The 23,648-nt window shown below is 42.9% G+C and overlaps 1 protein-coding gene across 3 annotated transcripts in view; it reads right to left on the bottom strand.

Annotated features, from left to right (window-relative positions):
• Window positions 1–23,648, bottom strand: part of HPSE2 (heparanase 2 (inactive)) — a 505,349-nt gene that overhangs the window by 5,612 nt on the left and 476,089 nt on the right. For all 3 annotated transcript variants that reach the window (XM_006089948.3, XM_023754851.1, XM_023754852.1), the window contains 2 exons: window positions 21,884–22,029; window positions 14,245–14,391 (listed from right to left, as the gene is read on the bottom strand). In XM_006089948.3, coding sequence (XP_006090010.1) covers window positions 14,245–14,391; window positions 21,884–22,029 — 293 coding nt within the window. The remainder of the gene's footprint in view (window positions 1–14,244; window positions 14,392–21,883; window positions 22,030–23,648) is intronic.

Here is a 23,648-nt window from a genome sequence, read left to right as displayed (position 1 = left end):
TGCTTACATTAAAAACATTTTTTTTAATTCTGTTATCCAGTGACATCATATCATGCTAAATATTACAATGTTTCATTTTTATTCATTGAACAATTTGCAAATTTGTAAATATAATCAACTTAATTATAACAGTCACTGATTACTGAGCACTATGTAAAAGGCACTACGCCATGATTTACTTGGACTGTTGCATTTAGTCCTTACAACTACCAACTGAGGCAGGTGCTAGCGTCCCTACAGTACAGATGAGGAAGTAAAAGCTTACCCGGTCTAAAACTCTCCTAAGTCACACAGCCAGTGAGTGGCAGGGCTAAGACTGCACTGCCCTTCACCATAGTCCTGTCTGCCCTTCCTTGTGATTGCTAAAGAGCCCCCTGAAGTACTTAGGGCAAGCACTATTATTATTATTGTAACTTTACTATGAGATGAGGTCAGAGAGGTTAAGCAGTCTGGACAAGGTCATATAGCTAATAGGCTTCCTGACACCTCTTTCTACTATTTCATGTTGTTCTCTCCAATTCCAGATGGCACTCACCAGGATCATGTTTCTTTTCTTACAAACCTTTCTTATCATATTTTCATCATATTCTGGGGCCTCATTACTGCCTAGGACTTTTCAAACCAAACACTAACTGATCCAGTCTATGTTGAACTATTTCTCTTAAATCCCTAGGTGTTCAGGCCATTTAAATTATCCAAATATTAGGACAACTGGGCTTTATCACCATCTGTTTTTACAAAGTCTGAGTTACTTTGCAATTCCTAAAGTTGTTTTCTTTATTTTGCATGCTATTTGAAATGGGATTTAGTGTCTCAATGTGGAGTCAAGTCCTCTGCTCTCCAGGTCTCTAAGGGAGCCTCTTGGCCTGGTCACCCTCCTTCCCCTCCCGCGCCACCTATCCACAATCTCTGCTCGTCATGGCTTCCCATTGTCCTTGCTAGCAGTGGACACTGAAGCAAACTTTTGACCATCCTGAGGTCTCAGAAGCAAGTCTGGTGAGAATACCCTCTGGCCATCTTGAAGGTAATTTGCTGGTCTCTGGCCCGGCCCCAGGTGGATTTTTATAGGGCACAGGCAAGGGAAGCCTGTGTATTATTGGGAGCAGCCTTGAGATGTAGTGTCTGGTTCAGGCTGGCATATTTGGGGCCTTGGTGGGAGGTGAAGGGACTTAGAGGTCAGTTCTGCCTCAGCCACTTTGAGAAAGTCATTGGCCTTCTCTGAGGGTGGGTTTCTCAACCTGTAAGATGGACTGGATGAACTCTAACATTTCTTTAGGTTTGAACATTTACCAGGCAGATGGCCCACAGCAAAACAGCTAGCCTGAGGTAGAGTTTAATGTCAAATTCAGAGTGATCTCACACAAATAGAAATCTGATCATGACATTCACCTACCTAATTGTCCAGTGGCTCCCTGCTGATTTTAGAACATTGTCCAACGTCATTACAAGATCCCATAGGTAAGGCCTTCTACATACTCCTTTAGCCCCTTAGAGGCTCACTGTAGCTCCTACCCATTCCAGCTCCCCCACCACCCACCACCCACCACCAACTTTTCTTTTGTGCTGCAATTTCCCCAATCATAATCTCTCATTCTCAGTGTTTTTGTACATGTTCCCTCTGACTAAAACCTTCTCCATACTCTCTCCCCGCTTCCAGCTTCCTCTTCCTGGCTAACTCCTATTTGTCCTTCAGGTCAGTGCCCCTCCAAAGTGCTCCTATATTAGCCAGGACTTCTTGGGTCTCAGCACTCATCACATGGTATTGGGACTGCTGACTGCTTGTTGGTTTCTCTACTAAACAGGAAGACCGTGTTTCTGTCCTATTCATCCTGCGTGCTCCTGTCAACCAGCTCACAACACATATTTGTGATAAAAGGACTGGATATAAATATGTGGGTAGCGGAAAAGACTCTGGAATGGAAGCCAGAGACCGGAGTTTTAGTGCACACTCTGAGCATGACATGTGCAGGCCTAGATATGTCACCAGTCCTCTCTGGTCTCAACTTCTGGATTGTTAAATGATGAGGGAGAGGGGGGGAGGGAGGGAAAGGAGGGGAAGGGGTTGGGGAAAGGGAGAGAAAATAGAATGAATAAGAGTCTGCGTGTGTGTGTGTGATTGAGTGGGTATATGGGGGGCAGTTGGCGGGGGTATCAGTTCCCTTTGCTCCTCATAACCCGAACAGCTAGTTCTGACGTGGTTCCATTGTGCTTCCCCATGGGCCACTAGAGGTCACTCTTGTTCTACACATCGGTGTCAGAGAGCATGTCAGGGCTGGGGCTCCCAGGAAGCCAGAGAGGGTCGGCCTGTCCCCACAGACCGCTCTCAGTCCCAGGAATGCCAGGGGGTGAGCCCTGTGCTTGGTCTCCAGAGGAACAAACCACAGGATCAATCAAATCCCAACAAAACGTCGTGGCGGTCCACTTGAAATGGGGCTAAAATTAAGGAAACTTGCAAGCCGGACTGAGACTCCTGCCTGGGGTGCGGAATTCCAGGCCAGTGTGTGGAGAGGGGGTCTGCGCAGGTGCGAGGCTGGCCGATGCCTGTGTGACTCTGCGCCAGGCTCTCAGGTCCCCAGTCCCAGGCGTCCCCTCGCACTAGCCAGCGTGCACCTGTGTGTTTTACAGGCCCCAGGCCGAGTTGCCCCCTCGAGGCCTCCTGGCTGAGTTAGAAAGCTGGTATGCGCAGCTGCCCTGCCCTTCTCCAGGTCAGGGGCAGGTTAGAGCCCGGAGGGAGCAGGCCAGGTTTGAGGAGGGCCCTAGCTCCCCTTTCCTGCTCTGGGAGGGGCTGTGCATCTGGGGTCGCTTAGAGAGGAAGTTCTTTTGAAACAGCCATGAGTGATCACTCCTCCACTGAGAGGGCTGCTCTGAGCCGCCACTGCAGCTAGTGTCCCTGGTCCCACATGCCCAGCTGGAGCATAGGCTGTAGGAAGTCCACCACCCTCTCTGGGGTCATGGGGAGGCTTACTTCCTCCCAAGGGTGTCCTGCACTTTTTCTCCCTGTGCTTTTTGCTCTGCAGGAATCTAGTAGCATCTGCCAAAAGGCGTACTCTTCCCTCCAGGCCCCGTGGATGTGGCCTCCTCCACGGGCCTTACCCAAGGGCCCCTCCATTTGAGCATGCATCCTTCCCAGCTTTATTTTATCCATGTGCGGGAGTCATTTTGCCTGTGAAACATATTTGTTTTCATTTCTTAATTTTCATACCACGTGGTTCAGTGCCTTCTTGCCTATGATAGTAGTTCAAATTAATGCCTGTCCAGTTCTACTCAGACAACCTCTCTAGGAGTTCTCATGTGGCTGGTTAGGCACTCCTTTCCCCTTCTCAGTTGTTAGAGAGAGGAGACCAAACAAGAGAGAAAAATGGAGATAAAAGCTTCCTGTTCCCCTTGTCCCTCCAAAAGCTCACATCATATATGAAGTTCCTGGCCACGGAGACACTGGGAGGCTGATGAGATCGTTTGCCCTTCATCCTACTCTTTGAGGGCATATTGACACAATGAGGCGTATCAATCAAGCTTCCTTACCACTGAGCAGAGAAAACACTGGGACTCCTTTATGCAAGCAGAGCTGGGGGTTTTATAGGCAAGTTGCTAGGAATATAGGCTTTTCCTATTTGCAGTCAGGTTTGGGGGTCCTGCTTTAATGTGTTCTAATCACGTCTATGTAACTATTGTCCAAGCCATAATGAGAGTCTACCATGTCCTTCTATCAGCTTAAAATAACTTAGCACACTTGGCAGACAAGATGAGAGCCCAGCTAAGGAACCTGGACTTATACCGATATTAACTCCAAATAGATGAGGGAATCATCTGAGGGCAGTTTATGAAGAAAATTTGATTCTGTGATATCTCAAAGTTCCATGTCATAGCCATATCACACTCATACTACAGGATACAGTGGAACCAGCAATAAAACTCATGAGGACTTGAATATGTGGTTAGCTCTGTTCCCTTTGCATTGCAAAGATTTGACGCCATGGCCACCGACATTCACAAGTTGTGTGTAAAGGCATTATTCATATTCCTACTGTTCTTTGTGTTGTACAGATGTAATTACAACAGACGTAGCCCTCACCCACTAACACAGAAAACACAGAAACATGCAAATGTGTGGTCAGACACACTGTAATTAACACGTTATACAAGGAGAGAGACAGAATGAAAATCAGCTTCTCGGCCTGAATTTCAAGCCCTCTGATTCTGGCACTAATATATTTTTATGGCCTCTCCCTTCAGCCCACAAAGCATTCTATATTCCAGTCATGAGAGACGATGTGCCACCCCCACACCCCAAACAAAAAAAGTGGCCCTTGAACTTTTGTGCTCCCAAACTTTTAGTAAGCTCGCCTTCCTTCCAGCATTTCCTAGACATAGGTTCATCCTTCTGGTTCCTGCTCGATGGCCTTCTGCCCTGCGGGTTTCCCAAATTCCCAGGTCAGAATTCATCTCTCCCTGCCTTACATTCCCACGCTCCTGTATTTAACCTCTTGTGGTTTGTATCCTCTGTGGGGAGGGACCAGGTTTCCCCAGCCCTAGTTGTGGGAAGCTGGAAGAGGCAGTCAGAGGGGTGAGGGTAGGTCAGGAGCATCCCTTTACAGATAGTCTGCAGGTGAGATGAAAAGAGTCAGGTAAGAGAGCCGGTGAGTGTGTGCGCGCGCGCGTGTGCGCGCGCGTTCACATGAGCACAAACAGGTTTTCCCATATTTAACAGTATGAAATAGAGTCCATAAGCCATGCCCAAAATTAGTTCCATTACTATAAAGTCATGGCTCCCTGGATACCTATTCAAATATGTTAAATCAAAGGGATAAATATCTCAGTTTGATCAGAATTTGACAGTGTTCCCTATAATATTAAGTGAACTGGTGTACCCTAAATAGGGAAAAATAAGATGTTTCCAGTAGTGCAGGTTCTGTTCCAGGGTCCACAGATGTCAAAGTGCAAAGAGCATTGCACTCTGAATCATTCCTGCAAAGATAAGCAGGAAAGAGGCAGTCTGCTAAGTGACTACTGGCAGTTGGTACACAGTTTGGTACTTCAGCCCCTTGTCTGGAAAGAAACACAACCTGTATGGGCTCTCAATGCTTGGCAGCCAAAGAAATACCAATTCAGAGCCCAGGCCCTGCTATAGGGACGAGGTGGGTTAGGACTTTTCTGTTGCCTGGACCTTAAGAAGACCAGGGCCTCTTCTTTTCAATGCACCAGAACTGCCTACATGTTCTGCTCCCTGCCCCTTGGTTGAGAATCAACTGCTGGGAAACATGTTAGCTTTACACCAAATTGCGCATTTACCAGTGTTTCATCCAAGTCACCCGGAACAGAATGGAAATCTCTGCAACAAAGGTCCCCAAGTGAAAGGAAGTGAGGAGGGGAGGCCACAGCCTTGATGGACAGCTATGTAGAGAGATCCCAGCTGCTGGGAGTGAGCTGGAAGAAAATCTAGTTCATAACCGAAAACAAATTCTCAGAAAACAACAGTGCAAACCGTGGGTTTCTAAGCATCTTGGTTTAAAATGTCAAGTCACTGTAAAATATAAAAGCATTTCATAATCCTCTAATCTGCACAGTGATCTGTATATTACTACATCACTAATCGGGGAGTTAAAACAAGCAAGAAAACCTTCGGGGAGTTGTACACTCAGGCACAAGAACTCCTGGGGGGCTCATGGCATATTCACACCTTTGGCAAAATGGCTCAGTGCCTGAATGCAGAACAGAATCTGGGTGGAATCAAAGATGCAAATCAGCAGGGCTTTTGTTCCAGCCTGTTCTCCAGGGACAAGGGTTCCCACCCTGGCCACATATTTGAATCACCTGGGGAGCTTTAAACACTACTGGTGCCTGGGTCCAAGCCCAGAGATTTTGGTTTAATTGGTCTGGGGTGAGGCTTGGGCATTAGGGTTTGTAAAACTCCTCAGGGTGATTCAAAGTACAGGCATGATTGAGAAGAAAGAATGGGAGTACGTTTGCAGCTGAGGGTGGAGGGGAATCAGCTTTCTAACCATTCCATTCTGAATTAATTTGGAATAAAATAAGCTTTTTAAACTCCTTTAGAGTACCATGTCAGGAGGTCACATTTTTCAATCTAAAAGGAAGATGTGAACTTTTAAAAGGCATGCTTTTCTTTGACTAGTATGAAATGAGCATTTTTGCTATTTCAATGGAAATGCTTTATTTCATGTTTCTCTTGTATCATGTACACCAGTGAGATGCTCCTCAGCACTTACCAGGGAGATGTGTGTAGTACTTTGCAGGGTGGATTCAGAACTGAACCAGATGAAGCATTTATACACATAACGAACTCGAGTTTCTTTAGCACTGAAAGGAACAACGTTGTCCTTTTCTTAAAGTGCATGTTTTAAGTCATTTGATTGTCTCAAGCTGTGTCACAGAGAGATGCCTATGGACAGAATGCTTCCAGCTCTTGAAGCAGGAGGAGCTAAGGGGATTAAATATATCATCCATTGCCCTTACTATGTTTTCTAGATATATAGGTAATTATTTACTTAGACAGTGCTGTAGACATTTTGTATAGCTACCATCTCTTTCTTAGCCACAAACACCCCCAAACTAGCACAAGGTTTAAAAGAACCCAGACTCCTCTAAGTTTTAGTGAGGAAGCATATATTGACTAAAGATTTGCAAGGCTCATTTCTCTGTATATTTTCTCCTCTTTCTTTTTTCTATAGACCGACTTAGAGCCTTATTTACGTATAAGTATTCTTACAAATAGATAGTCTCATATATACCTATATTTCTTCTGTTACAGTCTACTTGAGAACACTAACTTCCTGTTCCCCCACGGCAGCTCTGAGGTCTTGCCCTCACAGGCACCTGTCCTGCCAATCACCGTTCCCAGTCCCTGCAGCTTCCCTTTCCTCCCGGGGCTCTGAGTGGCCTTCAAAGGGGCTGCAGATGATGTGGTTGTATCTGCACTAGTAGGACCCTGTATTCAAGGTAAGGGGCCTCTATTCTAACCCTTACTCTTAAATAAAAGATCTTTTTAAAAATAGCATTTTGAATCAGCACCTGAAGCCCTCACACACTCTCAGTTTGGACAGCACCACTGTTGATGCTCTTCACTTCTTATGGGACGTCAAAATGAATTCCAAATGCATTAAAGAAACTGAGATAAAAACAAAACCACAAAGAAACTAGGAATAAAATAAAGATACCTATTTATCTTATTTCAGAAATATGAATACATAAAAATATAAGTAGAATGGAAGAACTCACAAAGCAAAAGATAAAGAGATTTAACTATATAAAAGGGAACACTTCTGTATGTCAAGATAATACCCTAAAAATGAAATAGCTGGAAAATAGCAAATAAAATATTAGAGACAATATTTCAACACATATGATAGATAGCAAAGGGGAAATTGCCTTATATTAGAAAAAAACTTACAAATCATTAATAAAACAGATAACACCCCAGTAGAAAAATAAGCAAAGGGCATAGAAAATGCATAAAAGTAATACAATATTAATAGACATAAAATATTCAATCTCACTAATACTAAAAATATACAAATTAAATAAGAATATGATTTTTCATTATAACGTTGCAAAGATTTAAAACTATTACTGTTCTGTGTGGATGAGGTAAATTATAATAAAATGTTCACATTTCCTACTCTTTCTCAGACTTTTACAATTCAGCTTGTCTAAAGTAAGAAAATTGAACTGTTAATCATATGAGATAAGGGTCTAAAACTCAGTAAATTCTAAGGCAAAGAGGATAGTGAGCAATCTCTAAACCAAGCTATTTGAAGAATGGTTGAATGAGCTGAGAATGTTTAGCTTGGAAACTAGAATTCTAAGGGGAGACATATTGAAAAATTGTTATAAAGAAGGTATAGATTTACTTTGCTTTATTTTTTCTAAAGCAAGGGAAGAAGTGGGAAGAAAACACCTTCTGGCCACATATAAAGAGGATCTTTTCTACAATCAGAGCTGTCTAGTCTGGGAGTGGGCCAACTCATGAGATGAGTAGTCTCATCGAAGAGAATCTGTCAGGGATATTATAGAAGAAACATCTTCATCTCTAACAGTACTTCCTTTTGTTTCCCTCTATAAAGTCATCTTTTAATAAGTGCAGAACTTTCATAGAGTAGTTTATTTTAAAGACTAGAGGCCCGATACAAGAAATTTGTGCAAGGGGCTCAGTCCTCGCAGCCGAGGCAGGTTGCCTTGGCCCTCGCAGTCCCAGCTTCATCTGGAAGGTCGTTCAGCTGTCTAGTCTAATTAGCACATTACACTTTCATTATTATAGATAAACTAATTTAAATGATCCCAGACTAATGAAGATACAGTGATGGAAACCTGCAGGGAGTACATCTGGTTGACCAGAGTACAAAAGCTCCAGGTACCAACTAAGTATAGAAGTTAAATACTTAGATGTCTGGAGTTGCTGAGATAAATGGAGTCATGGCCCTTTGGTCCAGAAAACAGGTCTTCAGATTTTGTGTTGAGTGTATGGGTAAGAAGTCTTGGTATAGAATTTTTAGGGTTAAGATTTTTCCCAAAGCTCCTTTTGCCAGATTCCAAAATAAATAGCTTCCAGTTATCATCAGAGAGAGATTGTGATCGGTCAGGTGGTAGCCAGTTCAGCCCTCAGGACTTCTAACACTAGCCAAGCACTGAATCTGGAAATGAAGTATCAGAATGTGGTCTGTTCCAACACGGACATGAAGTTATTTTTAAAGTCTTAGCACCTGGGAGTTACTTGAGTATTTTCAGAACCAATCTGTTTGGCTAACATTAAATGACACCTCTATAAAGGCATGCAGTTAGATGCCAATGTTTCTCTTTGATATAGAATTTAATGGGGGTAAAATCAAAGCAAAAGTTGTATCCAAGAGAGATGGGAAAAAAACAATATGTAGATTAGGAAAAACAATGATATTCATTTCTTCCCCAAATAGGCAAAACAGTGTTTGGTTCACAGAATCCTTGAGATTCTTTCAGGTAAAATCATGGCAGTTGAAGGAGAGACTCATGCAGGTATGAAATTCAAATGCTTAATATGGAACCTATTACCCCCAAAGCAGAAGTACTCTTCACCTCTGATGGCACCATCCACAGGCTGCTTCCTGCTAATTGTTGCTTCTTTACTTCTAATAGTGATGAACTATTTCAGGGCAGAGACCTATGAACTGTCCCTTCCCCCTCCAAACATCCCACATTAAATAACTTTTGAAGGCCAGGTGCTGACATGGCCTGTCATTAGGTTGATGAAGAGATATTCTGATCTGAAGTATTCATATTAAACTTTATGTTTAGACTTTTCCCCTAATTTGTCTACTTGGGATTCCTGAGTTCTTATAGTTATAGGAACACAATTCATTTAAAATTTTAGCCAGATTAATTGCCATTGCATATTAGACTGTTGAAGAGGAAAAAGTTACGTCTGGCACAAAGTACAATCTCAATCAAAGTAGATGAATGTTGAGGATATATACTCTTCAGTTTCCCTGGGAAATGTTTCCTGCCAGCATCTTTCCCCAGAGATGGACCTCTGAGGGTGGGCTCCAGCAGGTATAGGGCAACTGGCAGTGTCTGTGTATGGGGTCAAAATATAATATTTTGAGATTCATTTTTAGAGACCTCAGATTAAATTAATTTGTAATCACTCCTGGTATTTAATAATTCTGTAACTGGGAAGCAGAATCTTAGAAGTGGTACAGTGTAGAACTTTTAAGAAGGATTTGAAATTAGGACTTGTGAAGAAAATTTAATGGAACTGGGTTGAGTTTAGCGTAAAGGAGAGAACATTGCTGAGTAACCTAATACTTTGAAAACATATTCATTATGTAATGAGCCTAAGATGAAATTAAACCAGACAGTATCATGACGGAGCTCAGTTATCCATAGTGTATATTTGTCATGGGTCATTATAATTTTATATTACTGGGCTGTTGAGGTAGTACAGTGTTGAAGCAAGTACACTGAATTTGGGGTCAGGAGAACTGAATGCTAGGTATTTTCTAGCTCTATCACCTAATAGCCGTATGACTCTTGAGAAGTCATTTAATGCTCTAAAACTCAGTTTTTTCAATTCTAAAATGGGAGAGAGGCAGGAATTGTTCTACTTACTTCATGGTGCTGTTTGGAAGGTTAAAGGAGATAATGGCTATTAAAACTCTTTATTATCTATAAAGTTCTAGCCACAGGCACAGCAGGCCCCAGTGTTATATAAGTGTTCTTATAAAATGCAGACAGAATTGAGATTGTGGGCACTCCTTCCCCAGAGGTCTTTAAACACAGAGCATCTCCTAGTCCAGATGTCATAGCCACAGACTTTCTGAAGGCAGGGGAATGAACCAGAACACCTTGAAATGTCATTCCACTCCAGGACTCTCAGCATCTGCTAATTCCCTCAAGCCAGTGTGTCAGAATAGAGCAGCCAATGTGATAGAAGTTGTTTTCTTCTTTTCTAATTTTTGGATAGTTTTCCATTCAAGTGGAATTGAACAAGACACATAGGGAAGAACACTGGGATCTAACCAAACACCTGCTCTGGGTTGGATTTTCTCTCCATAAAGTGAGTCCTCCTGTTTTTTGCTGTAAGTTGACTTGTTTGGCCTGACTTCATGTGGCTTCCTGTTGAAAGACATTGGACATATTTATGTCTGGGGTAGAACTGATTCCCTAGAGGACAATATTTATTGATCTGTGAACTTATGAAGCACTGGACAGATTCTCTCCTTTGTAGATGGTAGAGATGCTCCCAAAGGTGCCCTTTGACTTATCCAGAAGGGGAACTATTATTGTCTTGGGTGTGAATGGCCAGTCTTCCTCACAGAGAGGTGAGAAACCAGGGAACATGACAGGGAGGGACTGGCAGCTGGATATTTTTTTGGAGAAAACCTAGCCCGATATTACCACCACTCCCTCCTGTAGCATAGTCTCTTTGTGTGGCCTTTTAATGGCTTAAAGAAGCTACTTTGCTGGTGAGCACAGAGACAACCAGCTCCACAAGTGAAATGGGAGTGTGGCGAAAGGGGAGTGAAGAGAATAACAGATTAGAATTTGATGGGAAGCGGTAATCTTTTACCTCAGCCTCCCACCGAGTGAGGAATCTCAGAGCACCTCTGAGGTGGCCATGGCTTCTCAGTCTCTGACTAATAAGCTACCTCCTGAGAAAGCCTACCCTGGCCTTGGTCGGACCAGGCAAGCCATGGGAAAATGAGCTCATTTTGTGGTGAAATCTTTCTCTTTTAAATTTTACTCCATGGTTTTCTGTCATTTCAGAGGATTCTAGTCCAAATCTGTTTCTTTCAGTTAGCAGTCCTTTCATTATTTGAAGTAAGTCCTCATGATTTACCTTAATTTTCTTCTCTGAATTAAGTCTGCCATATCCTCCAGCCATTCTTGAAGAACATATATTTCAGATACAGTATACCTTTCTCTTGTACACACTGAAGTTTTGTAAAAGTTTCCCTTTTCCTATCCTAGAGGTTATAGAGCCCCCACCTTTTATCTGGTTCCTAGAATGAGAACTATCTCATTTTAAGAGTTGAGACCCATCTCATATGGAGGAGAATCTGATAATTTGTTCATGCACTGAGATGAGAAACAGGAACCTTCATTGTTGTCCTGGATGCTGGGATTATGCCTGATCAATGGTCCCAAAGGGGCTTCCTGTGCAATAACACCTGGCATACCTGAGCCCTGAGTTCACATGGAGATACCCTTTCAGAGATTTCAAATATTTCCAGTCCTGAATGGCAATTTTAAGAGAAGGCAAATTACCACATGTTCTCTACTAATCAAAAAAGTTTGCCAATGTCTCTCTCCTCCTGAAATCCGAGGAGGGAACACCAGAACGCCTGGCTGGTGGCTTGAATGGTGCACTGACTTGCTCTGTATCTTCTTCTGGGTTCCTCCAGACAAGCAATTGCAGGATCCCTGGCTCCCAGAGTTAATATGGCTTCAGGCCACAGCTAGGAATTAGACACAGAACACAGAACCTGGCCCCAGAGGCTTATAAATGAGAGAAGGAGACACCAAAGGCTAAAATCACTTCCTAGCATTTTCTTTCATCCTTTCCTGTGGATTCTGCTGCACCAAAACCACGTCCTTCCTGTGAGACCCCCATCCCAGAACCGCTGAGGGCTCTTGCTCTTAGTAGTTACTAAGCAGAGTGTGGGATGCAGCACTGAACCTGTACATGGCAGTCCCTGTCTGATAGCTGACAGTCCAAGATGGCACAGCACAAGTCAGAGCCACCAAGCTCTAGAATGGGAGAGGTGGTAAATCAGCAGTAGTTTACAGGAGAGAAACAGGGTTAGAGATGTGAGTGGAGGGCCCACAATTCCACAGAAGAGCAGTTGCAGGGTTACATTCAGAAGCCAGGTCTGTTGACTTCCAACCCAAAACTCTCTTTAATATCATAGATGTAAAATTATATGTGGCATCTGTATTTACATTCATATGTATATATATGCATGGGTGTGTAAAATTTTCTTTGTAGGAGGCTTCATTTCACTCATATGTTCTAATTTGATTCTCACAATAACCCTTCTGACAGTAAGGGAGCTGAGGCTTGATCACACATGCAAATGGTAGCAACTGGATTCACATCCAGGCCTGGTTCCAGCTCCCTCTTCTTCCAATTGCTTGGCATTGTTATTTGATCTCAGTGGGTATTACCAAGTCCTCTTCAGGACCCCTGTGGAACGACTAGGCATTAAGTCAATTCCTTCCATGGGGTACACACGGTCTTCCTGACACTGGGCAGGCTCAGCTCCTAATCTCTTTGGTTCTAGAGGACCCTGAACTGTCACATTCGCTGCTAAAGAGTCAGTGACAGTGACTGCCACATGACTTTTAGGTCATTACTGAATGGCAGTGGGAGACTTGAACAAATGCAGGGTCCTCAGAAAGTCAGACCAAGGGTGAGAATTTTAGAGCTGCAAGGGAGCTTACCAAATATATAACATCCCTTGAATTTTGTAGATAAAGAAATTGAGGCTTACGGATTTGGATTAAAGGATTTGCCCAAGTCATAATTATTTAGTAAACCAGAACCAAGTGTCCTGCTGAGGATGAAGACTGGGAATTCTTCACACTAGTCTTGAACTGCTGGAAAGTTGAGAGAGAGGGGATAAAACAGTCAAGAGAGTTCCTCTGATACAGGTATGATTGAGAGGGGGGAAAAAAAAGAAGAAGCAATGTGCATGTAGCCAGAAAACAGAGCCAGAATGTGAACTAAGACTGAAAATACAGATCTAGGGTGGGCTAAAAAACTCAGTAAGTGACTTCCCAGATTGTGTTTTGTTCCCATTGCACATACAGTTGGAAGCCAAATGCAAGCCACCAAGGTTGCAGTGCAACAGCGAACAATTAAAGCGCAAATAGTTGTGGGCAGCTGTGGGAGTGCAAGCCACCTGCTCTAAGTTTACAGCTTTGTTTAACTTGGTAAGCATTAAAAATGGAGTGGGAACACTCCCAGTACCACATCCCATGCCCTTTCTGGGAGGCCTTACTTGGGGAGCTGGGGTGGCTTTACCCTTGACTAGGCCCTTCTCACTGTGGCCTAGAGCTGCTTTCTATTGATAGTGGTCACTGTTGTCAATAGCCCCTAACAGAAACTGAGGGAGGTAGGGAGTATCACAGAATTATATATTTATAGAGTTTGAAGGGTCCACAAAGCCCCCAGATATACCTTCTCTCCTGTTATTCAGATAAGAAAATTGAGATCCAGAGAGGTGATGTACCCAAAGTTACAAAGTTAGGGTCAGAACTGACTTTTAATGTCTGAACTTCTGATCCTTTGTTCAGTGCTCCTTCCTCTAAGCCCCACAAGGTTTATAAATAATGCCAAATAGGGAGTTATAGCATTAGAGAATGTTATGACTGGAAGGGACACTGTTCTCAATTCCCAGTGTTTTAGGTTGTCACATGACTAGGGGGTACTATTGGGGGGTACATAGGGCCCAAGGATGCTAAATAGCTTGAAATGTGGTCATCCTGCATAACGAAGAATCCCAGATACCAAGAGTCACCTTGTTGAGAAATATTTTGTCCATCATTTTACATTATAGTTGAGTGATCCAAGCCTAGAGACAGGAGATGCTTGACTAGGGTCCCAAAGGAGTCAGTATTCCCCTGACTCCATCCTACTGAGCCCCTGAGTTAATTAGCAGCACCCTTGGTACCTTCAGCAAAGGGGAGACTCGATCCTTCCCCACCCAGCTCCTGTTTCCCTTGCACCTAAGCTATTTCCAGGCCAGCACTTACTTGGACTTCAGGCCCTCCTGTCCATAGGGCTGCAGCAGATACTGGTGCACAAGCTTGTCCCTGAGAGTCCCAGCCAGTTTTATTTTCTTTCTTGATCTGTGCAGGTTGATGATAAAAAGTGTAATGGACCCTCGAACATAGTTGTGGCTGAGATTCAGAGAGAGAGAGAGAGAGAGAGAGAGAGAGAGAGAGAGAGAGAGAGAAGATGGAAACAGTGGTCAGTTAAATGCTTCTAAATAATTTACAGACTGCATGAAACAGGACAGCCCTAGGAAAGGGCACTTTATTTTATGGTTTTCGGCCACCCTAGGCCTTTAAAGACAGGAAGGGCTTATTATTGTGATTTTCTGCAAAGAAGATGCTCACATCTCACCACACTCCATTTGTTTTTGTTTAAATGCATTGCAATGATTTGAAAAAACAAAATATCTTTTTCTGAGTATGGAAGCAAAACATGCTAATTGCAATAAATAAATAAATAGGTAGATAAATAAATAAATAAATAATTAAATAAATAGAAAAAAATACAAAAAAGAAAAAAGAAAATTCCCATAATCCAAGTATTTTGGAATATAATAACATTTTGGTAAACATCCTTCCAGTAGTTTTTAGTTTATTAATTTAACAAATATTTACTGAGTATGTGGCACATGCATACATATTTCTCAGTTTTTCCATAACTGGGATCACATTGTTCACACAGTTTTTCCAGTTCATGAGCATTGTAAACATGTTCCCATCTTATTATGTGGTATATTCTGCTTATAAAAGAATGCTAAATTCTTCAATCATAGAAATGCAACATAATTTAGTTACCTAATGTCCTACTTTGGGGCATGTGGGTTGTTTTCAGTTGTTTGCCATTATAAATTATGTGATGAAGCACTTTGCACATAAACCTTTCTCACATCATGATTATTTCTGATGGATGAAGTCTTCAAAGTTGGAAACATTAGGTCAAGGGGAATGCACATTGTATGATTCCTCACCAACTCTTCATTCCCAGTGGTGGCCCTCCCTGTGGAACATTTTCTGTCCCTGCTCTATTGAACCATAGAGTGCTCACGTTATTGGCTTTTCTCAGTGAAATGTGGGTGGATAAGGCCTCTGGGCAGAAGCTTTAAGAGCCAACCCATGTTTTGCCATGCCCCTTTTCTCCCTGCCAGAAGACCAGCAATGTTCTTGGCAAGAGGGGCCCTATTGACCTGCATCCTGGAGTGAAGATGATGTGGAGCAGAGCTGCAGCTGAGCCGTGACAGACACACAGTGTGAATGAGAAATACATTTTCTTTTTGAAAGCCATGGATATTTGGAGGTCTTCTGTTATCACAGCATAACCTCACTGATCCTAACTGATACACACATTTTGATAGCATTGATATTAATTCTCTAGAAAGTTTATATCTTTTTGCTCTGGTTGACTATGTATAAGAACACACATTTCCTCATACCCTTAAGAACACTGGATATTAACCTGTCTCAACCTGAGAGGTGATAATGGGATTTCAATGTTGTATTAACTTGTATTTTTTAAAAATTCATACTGAGGTGCAGCATTTTTTTCATTTGGCATTTAATTTCTTCTTTTGTAAACTGACCATGTCCTTTGCCTATTTTCTATTGGTTTATAAAAACTATTTATTTATTAAGGATAGTGATCCTTTGCCTGCATGTATGTTATAAAATGTCCCCCAGTTTGTTTTTCCCCCCCAGTTTTCTTTGACTAATTCAGCTTGTTTACACTGTATTTTATGTATACAAGTTAAAACTTTTATGTAGTCAAGTTTATTGATCTTTATTATTTCTGCTCTAGCTGTTTTACCTACTCCTAGATTATAAAACTCTTCACCATTTTGGAATCCTTTTAAACCAGTACAGGATGTTCAGAAGCCTGTGAAAACTATATGCCTACATGGCCTTTCAGCGTATATCAACAAAACTATAATGATTTCCTTCTCTCTTGTAGGAAAAAATATTTTGTTTTTAAGGGGTCCCGTAAGGCCCCATCTGGATGGGTTAATGAGAGGAAACAAAAAATGACCTGGTCCTGCCTTCAAAGGAGGAGTTCAGAGAAACTCTACGTCAACTTTGCCCAGAGGAAAATACCATTCCTTGCAGAAACAGCACCCCTCCGCCTCTGGATCACTCATCTCTGCTTCTAAGGGTGATAATTAAGAATTGAGCCCTAGCTGGTTTGGTTCAGTGGACAGAGCATCGGCCTGCGGACTGAAGGGTCCTGGGTTCGATTCCGGTCAAGGGCACATGCCTGGGTTGCGGACTTGGTCCCCAGTGTGGGGCATGCAGGAGGCAGCTGATCAATGATTCTCTCTCATCATTGATGTTTCTCTCTCCCTCTCCCTTCCTCTCTGAAATCAATAAAAAAAATATATAAAAAAAGAATTGAATGACCAAGGGCAGGTCAATATGACAACTTGTTTATTGGTTTTTAATAATATAGTTTCCAGGGTACATGCCTGAATTTTTTTATTCCATTCATTTGTGATTGGGGCCTGAGAATCTGTATTTTTAATCTCTTTAGGATATTTGGCAGATGAGTTGGGTTTGGGGACATTTGCCCAGAGCGATCCATTCAGATTATGAAAAGAGTAACCAAAGTATACCCCACCAGCTCTCTGTCATGATTTTTCTTGCATGTGTAAGGGGGCATATTATTGTGTTCAAAGCTTTTTGTATGCCTACATTGATATTCTGATAAATTATTAAATGAAAATGTCTCTTCTATCTGGTTCCCCTTCCTCTGGTCCTTCTCAATCCCCTGGAATGTGTGAATTAGCTTTTGGAACCAAATGAGTTAGGTCAGAAGAGAATGCCAATTTACTTGAGCAGGCTTGTGTCACCAGAGCTCTGAAGAAAGGTGCTCTAGTGCAGCCGTGGGCAAACTACGGCCTGCGGGCCGGATCCGGCCCGTTTGAAATGAATAAAACTAAAAAAAAAAGAGAACGTACCCTTTTATGTAATGATGTTTACTTTGAGTTTATATTAGTTCACACAAACACTCCATCCATGCTTTTGTTCCGGCCCTCCGGTCCAGTTTAAGAACCCATTGTGGCCCTCGAGTCAAAAAGTTTGCCCACCCCTGCTCTAGTGTGTCAGCATTTCCCATCATTAAAGAACACCAGTGGTGAGCTTTAAGCTTAACTTAGCTGTGCAGAACTGAGGAAGACACCATTAACTACTGCTACTCTGGTTCAGAGTGTGAAGGAAAGTAGGCATACATGGATACCAGTTTTGCTGACTATGGTAATCCCTTTTGTTAACAATCATCAAACAACCTTCTCAAAGGCCAACAGTGGAGGAGGAGAGAGAGCCCTGCGCTTGCATTTATGAGTTTCTCTTCTGCAGAGCCGGGGCATAAAGAGGCCTCAGAGACTGGAGAGCAGAAGGGTGGGAGGTGGGGAAGTGGTGGGGAGGGGAGGGAGATCTGAAATCACACATTGCTCCAGGGAAAGCCATCTTTTCAAGCTGCTTGGCAATGGCCTAATTTCCATTCACATAGTTCCCCTGAGGGAAACAAACCAGTACTGAAAACCTGCCCAGATTGTTGTGCAGAGGCTCTCAGAACTCCTGCAGCCTCCTCAGGTAGGAACTGGCTTGAGGACGGCCTCAGCCAGACCTTCCCTGCTTGGCTGATGGGCAAGAGCATTAAGCAGGCCGTCTGACTGTGAAGACACACTTTTGGCTGGGGAGTACAGCACCAACCTGAAAGTACTGTGCTGAACATCCTGAAGCATGTATATTCTCTGCCCACAGAAAACAGTCCCTTTCCCTAAAAAATGGGGTCTGACTGAAGGTGTGGCCTGCAGGCAATTAGTCCAGGTGGTTTTTGATTCTCTTAATAAATGTCCCTTTTGTCTGGTAGAACATCTGTCTTGCTCCATGTCTCACTCATGGAGACATTTTACCACCAGCAGAGAATCCATGAATCTGGAGTTCATCTTTCTGGCTGTTCTCTCATTGCCTGACATCTCTGTGTTGCCATGGGAGGAGGAGGAAGTGAGTCAGGGAAGGGAAGCTGGAATTGGAATATCTTGGACGTAAGAGGTGGGGAATGTCATATGGGGAGGTGCATCTTGACTTCCAGATAAAAAACAGTCACTGTTCTAGAAATGTCTCCAGTGAAGCTGGGGGACTGGAAAAGGGAAGGGAGGGTGGATGATGCTCTGGGATCACAATCATTCTCAGGGAAAGTCAATGTGCTTGAAAACTGGGTTGGTCCATTGTCTCCAAATCTAATTCAAAGTTTTTGGGTTTGGTAAAAGTCAGGCCATGTTTTGCCAAACATTTTTTTTTTTGCCCTAATTTCAAAGCCCATGTGTATTTTAAGGGAAATTTAATCCACATGTTTCTGATTCATTTACACTTAACTCATCAAAATATTGTTTTGTAAGAGCCATTTGATGTCCAAGAAGCCTCAGGAACCTTTTTTATGAGTCTTCTGAAAAAAACAGGAAGTCATGTTTTGCCAATAATAAATGAACTTGAACCCCAAAAGGCTCAATTTTGCTTCAATATTCACCAGGTTCCAATGGTTCTGAACTTGGCTAAGGACCGCAGCTCCTCCCCAGAAACATACATTGTCTCAGCAGAATGGTTTCGAAAAAGGTTTCTCCCAGTCAACACATATTTGTTCTCTGAGCAAGAAGACCTAAGGTGAGAACTGCCATGCTGTCACTGTCCTGACTTGTTACCTCTAGAACAGAAAGCAGAAAAGCACCTTCTGGTGGTGGTATGAGCATCTAACTTTTGCTCCCGAACCTATCATAAAAGACAATGCTCTCCTAGGTCAGAAATGACCCACAATGCAAGGCTCTGCCATGGGAGATAGTGAGGCATCAAGTAGAGGTTGTATAATCATCAGAGAGAGTATAAAAGGAATGTCTGTGTTGTATAGGATCCTGGGCCAAAATATCTCTAAGGGTTCTTCTCAAATGTAAAACTGTTTCACTATTAATGGTGTTATTGGCATATAAGGGTAACGCATCATAACTGTGGAATTCAATATAAGTGCAAATTACTGGCAATATGCTTGGCACATAGCAAGTGTTCAATGCACACTGGTGTGCAGGAGTTGTGTCTATAGACACTTTCTTTGGGTTATTCTACTGGTAAGTTTACACTTTCTCACCAGTCCCTGATTTGACCAAGGATATATATTTTCAGACTACTGGCCAAGACTGAACAGTATGAAGCCAACATGCCCACTCTGGGACGTTTTTGTGACCTTAGCCTTGTTGGCCACAAATAAATTGAGTCAATAATGTTTCATGACTGTTGAAACATGTGTCAATTGAGTCATGACTGTTGTGGAGGATGAGGGGGTACAGACAGGGCACCTGGCTTCCTAGAGAGGGAGCAGAAACACTTCTTTGCTTGTGCCTACTTATGTGGGGTATCTGACACCCACTGACATGGAGGAGACCAGCATTCTTACCCAGTGCAGTGCATCCATTGAGCATTTTCTTTTCTAATGGGAACAAAAAGAACTTCACCCCAATTACTATCATTAGGGTCATGTGTGGAATGGATTAGTAAAGTCTTCCTTCCTTCCTTCCTTCCTTCCTTCCTTCCTTCCTTCCTTCCTTCCTTCCTTCCTTCCTTCCTTCCTTCTTTCCTTCTTCCCTCCCTCCCTCCCTCCCTCTCTCCCTCCCTCTCTTTCTTTCTATGTGGAGGAGGAACACTACTGATCAAAGCACAGTGGTACCATTTCCCCAGAGAGGTTCTGGAGTGACTCCCCATAGAAAGAAGAGGAGAGCTGGTGATGTAGAGACACTCACTATTGAATCTAGGTGATTTGAGTAATTTGCTGGAGTCCTCATGCTAGTGAATATATATAGAATTCTTAACCCTGCCACCACACCTTCTCCTTCTGGCTGATGTGGTGATATCAAAGTGGAAGGGAGCTAAAAGTCTAAGTCAGAAGTAATGCCTTAATGCCCTATTTCTGCATTCATTCATTCATTCATTCATTCATCAAATATTTACTGAGAACTTCTTTATGCCAGTCACTATATTAGACACCAAGAATACAAAAACAAATGAGACACTGGCCCTGAGTTCATGGTATACTCAGAACATTAGTGAAAACTTCCATGAAAACATAAGAGAACGTCAGGATGGACGCTTGGATGAGACAAGATGAGGAGCCCTCTGTGAAGACACTCAAGTCCTGTTAAACCCATGCTATTGACATTTTTCCCTGAGTCCTCAGACTTATAGTATAAAAGCCACAAACTGATGTGCTTCCCAAAAGAGACAAAAGGTGCCAAGAATAATTTTTCTCTGTTGAAGCTGGGGGTCCACTTTTGGGTGGTTACTCCAGGGCCAAGGTGGAGACAAGGAATACAATGTTTCCTTGTGTGATGATCAGATAACTTCAGGCCAAGGCCGTAAAGCAGTCACTCTCTGTCAGGTATTGGACTGAGCTTCCTGTTGAGCAAAAGGGATGTTGAAAACCTCTGGCCTCTGCCCAAACCAGTCTCCTCTCATCCACAATAGGGACTTGTATCTAAAGACAAGACAACTGGCCCCAGGCCCCCTATGCTCAGAGTGATTCTTTGAAAAATCTTATCATGATAAATTAATTGGCTTAGCTCTTCTCTCATCAGGAAGGAGAAGGAGCGTCTGTTGTAACCTGACCGCTGGGGCTCTTTGTGCTATCCACTGCCCACATCAGCCCCTGATGGGCTTGCTGGAATGAAAGTATGGCTGGAGACACTGTGCCCGGCCCCACTCTGTTTCTCTGCGTTAAGAGAAAGAATTCTCTTTTCCAGGTCTGCCTGCTCTGCTCCTTAAACCTGAAATGATGTAAGAAAGCCATTTATAGTCTGAAGGGTTTGCATTAGGCTCAGTTTTAAGTTTTTACCCTTATGATACTCATGTTTTAAAACATTTTATCTGCCAAACTTTACTTACTGATAATTACTTTTCCTGTTTGAAAGACAATTCTAATGACAGCCAGTGCTTCAGATAAAAAGGAGGAGGACAGCTACACATTACCTACTACGCTGAGTTGTTGGAGGAGCAGCCCCTAAATCAGATTTTGTTTAACTTCTTAACCCTTAAAAAAGCTGAAAAGATTTTGAAGGACTGAAAATGGCTCTGAAGCTGACATGACTACCTAGGGCACACCTTTCATCCTGGGGACCCCTGGTTTGGGATGCGCTGGTCTGGGCTGAGTTTTCAGCGGATAGCTCTCCAGCAGTATGTCTTAGAAATGTTGACTTACTGTCTCCAGCTCTGCTGGTGGATCGTAGGAACAGAGTTCATGTCTCTTGCTGTGGTTTAGCCAGAAGCATACAAAAAGGCCTCTTGGGTATTACATCAACTGGCACAGAGGAAAAGCTCAGTAAATATTTGTTGGATGAAGAAGTAAATGAATAAATGGCATGCATTTTTATGAATCTTTTATGAATAAATACTGTAAGTGTGAGAAAGGAGTTTACTTGCAGAAAAGCTATTTATCAGAGATCATTTGAAATACACAAAGAGCAGGTAGAATGTAATTCCAGAGGCAGTTTTCAGTGTCTTGAAGGGGTCCCAAATGGCATGGAATTCTAAGAGGGGCCCACAGCCTGAAGCCCCTAGGGTGGCTTCTTGTGCCATCGCTCTGAAGACTTACTTGTGGTGGTTTGTGCAGTGAGCATAAATCCTTAGTTTGTCCCGGATGACTCGGCCTGGCCGTGGCTTCCGCTGCAGCCCAGCCACGTGCACGGCCAAGACTTTGGGGCCGATCAAGCGCTTGTAGAGGAGAGAGAGCCAGTAATCCTGAGAAGAACAGAGACATGGAGAGTCAGGGGAAGATGCAGTTCAGGTGTTTTGAGTACACATAGACCAGACAGACCAGAAAGTACTTCTTAGCAGGAGTAAAGCCTGACCAAAGCAACTAACCCTGTAAGCATGGTCACCTGACAAAACGTTCACCCTGGGTTGGTAGTGAAGCCAGCATTGTCTAAACAAAGTGACCTTCACATTCCTAATGGAGGAATGTAAGTGTGTATGTGGAAGGCTGCCCCGATTGCCCGTCAGGAGCAGGGAAAGGTGGAGAAGCCCTCAAGGGAGATCGGGGCTGGCAGCCGCAGCTCACAACCGCTGACGGCGCCGAGTGATTGGGACCGGCACTGGGCTCCGGCAGTGGGTATGAGCGGTGGCTCTGGCACCAGCTGAGGGTGCGAGCAGGGCCAGCACCGGCAGTGGTGTGTGAACAACGGCTCCGGCACCAGCAGCGGGTGCGAACGGGGCTGGCACCTGCAGCAGGTGTGAGCGCCTAGCGGCGTGCGGGAGCAAATAATTTTCAGTAACCACCAGAGGCTAGCCCTGATGACAGTGACCGGCGCCCTGCCTTGGTCTGGTGCCCCCCTCACCTGCTCCACCATCCCGCTGTGGCCGATGCCCACCATGTTTCATGCTCTGCTACCTGCTGTCGACACCTGCCATGTTCTGCGTGCAGCCCCTGGTGGTCAGCGCACATTATAGCAACTGGTTGTTCGGTTGTTCCACTGTTTGGTCTATTTGCATATTAGGGATATATATATATATAGTTCTGCATCTGGATTTTCTATTTTCTTCCACTGAACCCTATTTCTTTATCAGTTTCACATCATTTTAATGATTAAAATTTACATTTTAATATCTACAGGTTTAAGTCCATTTCATTATAATTTTTCTTTCTTTGTTCAAATTTTCCTTAATTAGTCATATCCATTTACTTTCCCAAATAAACTCAAGTAACTTTTTATAGTGTTTGTGGTTCTAGAGAACCTTGAGGCATTAGTTTTATTCTATGTTTGGTTAGTCTGTTTATTTTCTATCTCATATGTTCTGCCAGGATGCTTATAGGAGTCACATTTTATCCTTGATATTTGAACTTTTACCAGGAATGTGTCAATGTGGGTTTCTGCATTAATTTTCTGGTATTTGGGAGTGCTTTTGATAAGAAAGACTAAGGACTTTCTCCAACCTGTGAGAATGTTCTTTAAATAAAGCCTTAATCTTATTTCTTTCTGTTTGCTCCAGTCTCTGTTTCAGGAGTCTGTTAGATTTCCATCCTCAGTTCTCCACAAGTATCATCTCTTTTCTGTTTTCTCTCTGCAAGAAGAAGTCTCAAGTTTGTCCTGCACATTATATATTTATTTTCTCCGGGATCTTTTCTGTCATTTATTACAGTTTTACTTCTCTTGTAATTTTTTCTTGTTTTATTTAGTTTACTTGATTGGAACTCATTTAATTTCCCCCCATTTTGTGTATACTATGTATATTTCTCATATACAGGAGGACATATGTACCTTACATGGAAGTTCTGAGGCATATGAGAACCTATCATCCACCTTAAAAGCTACAATAATACCCACACTGTTGCATCTAGTTATGTGATTCTTCTCTCTCCT

The sequence above is a fragment of the Myotis lucifugus genome, unplaced genomic scaffold, assembly GCF_000147115.1.
Source record: "Myotis lucifugus unplaced genomic scaffold, Myoluc2.0 scaffold_66, whole genome shotgun sequence".
Taxonomy (NCBI): Eukaryota; Metazoa; Chordata; class Mammalia; order Chiroptera; family Vespertilionidae; genus Myotis; species Myotis lucifugus.
The sequence above is the reverse complement of the archived record's forward strand: the minus strand, read 5'-3'. Positions and strand labels throughout refer to the sequence as shown.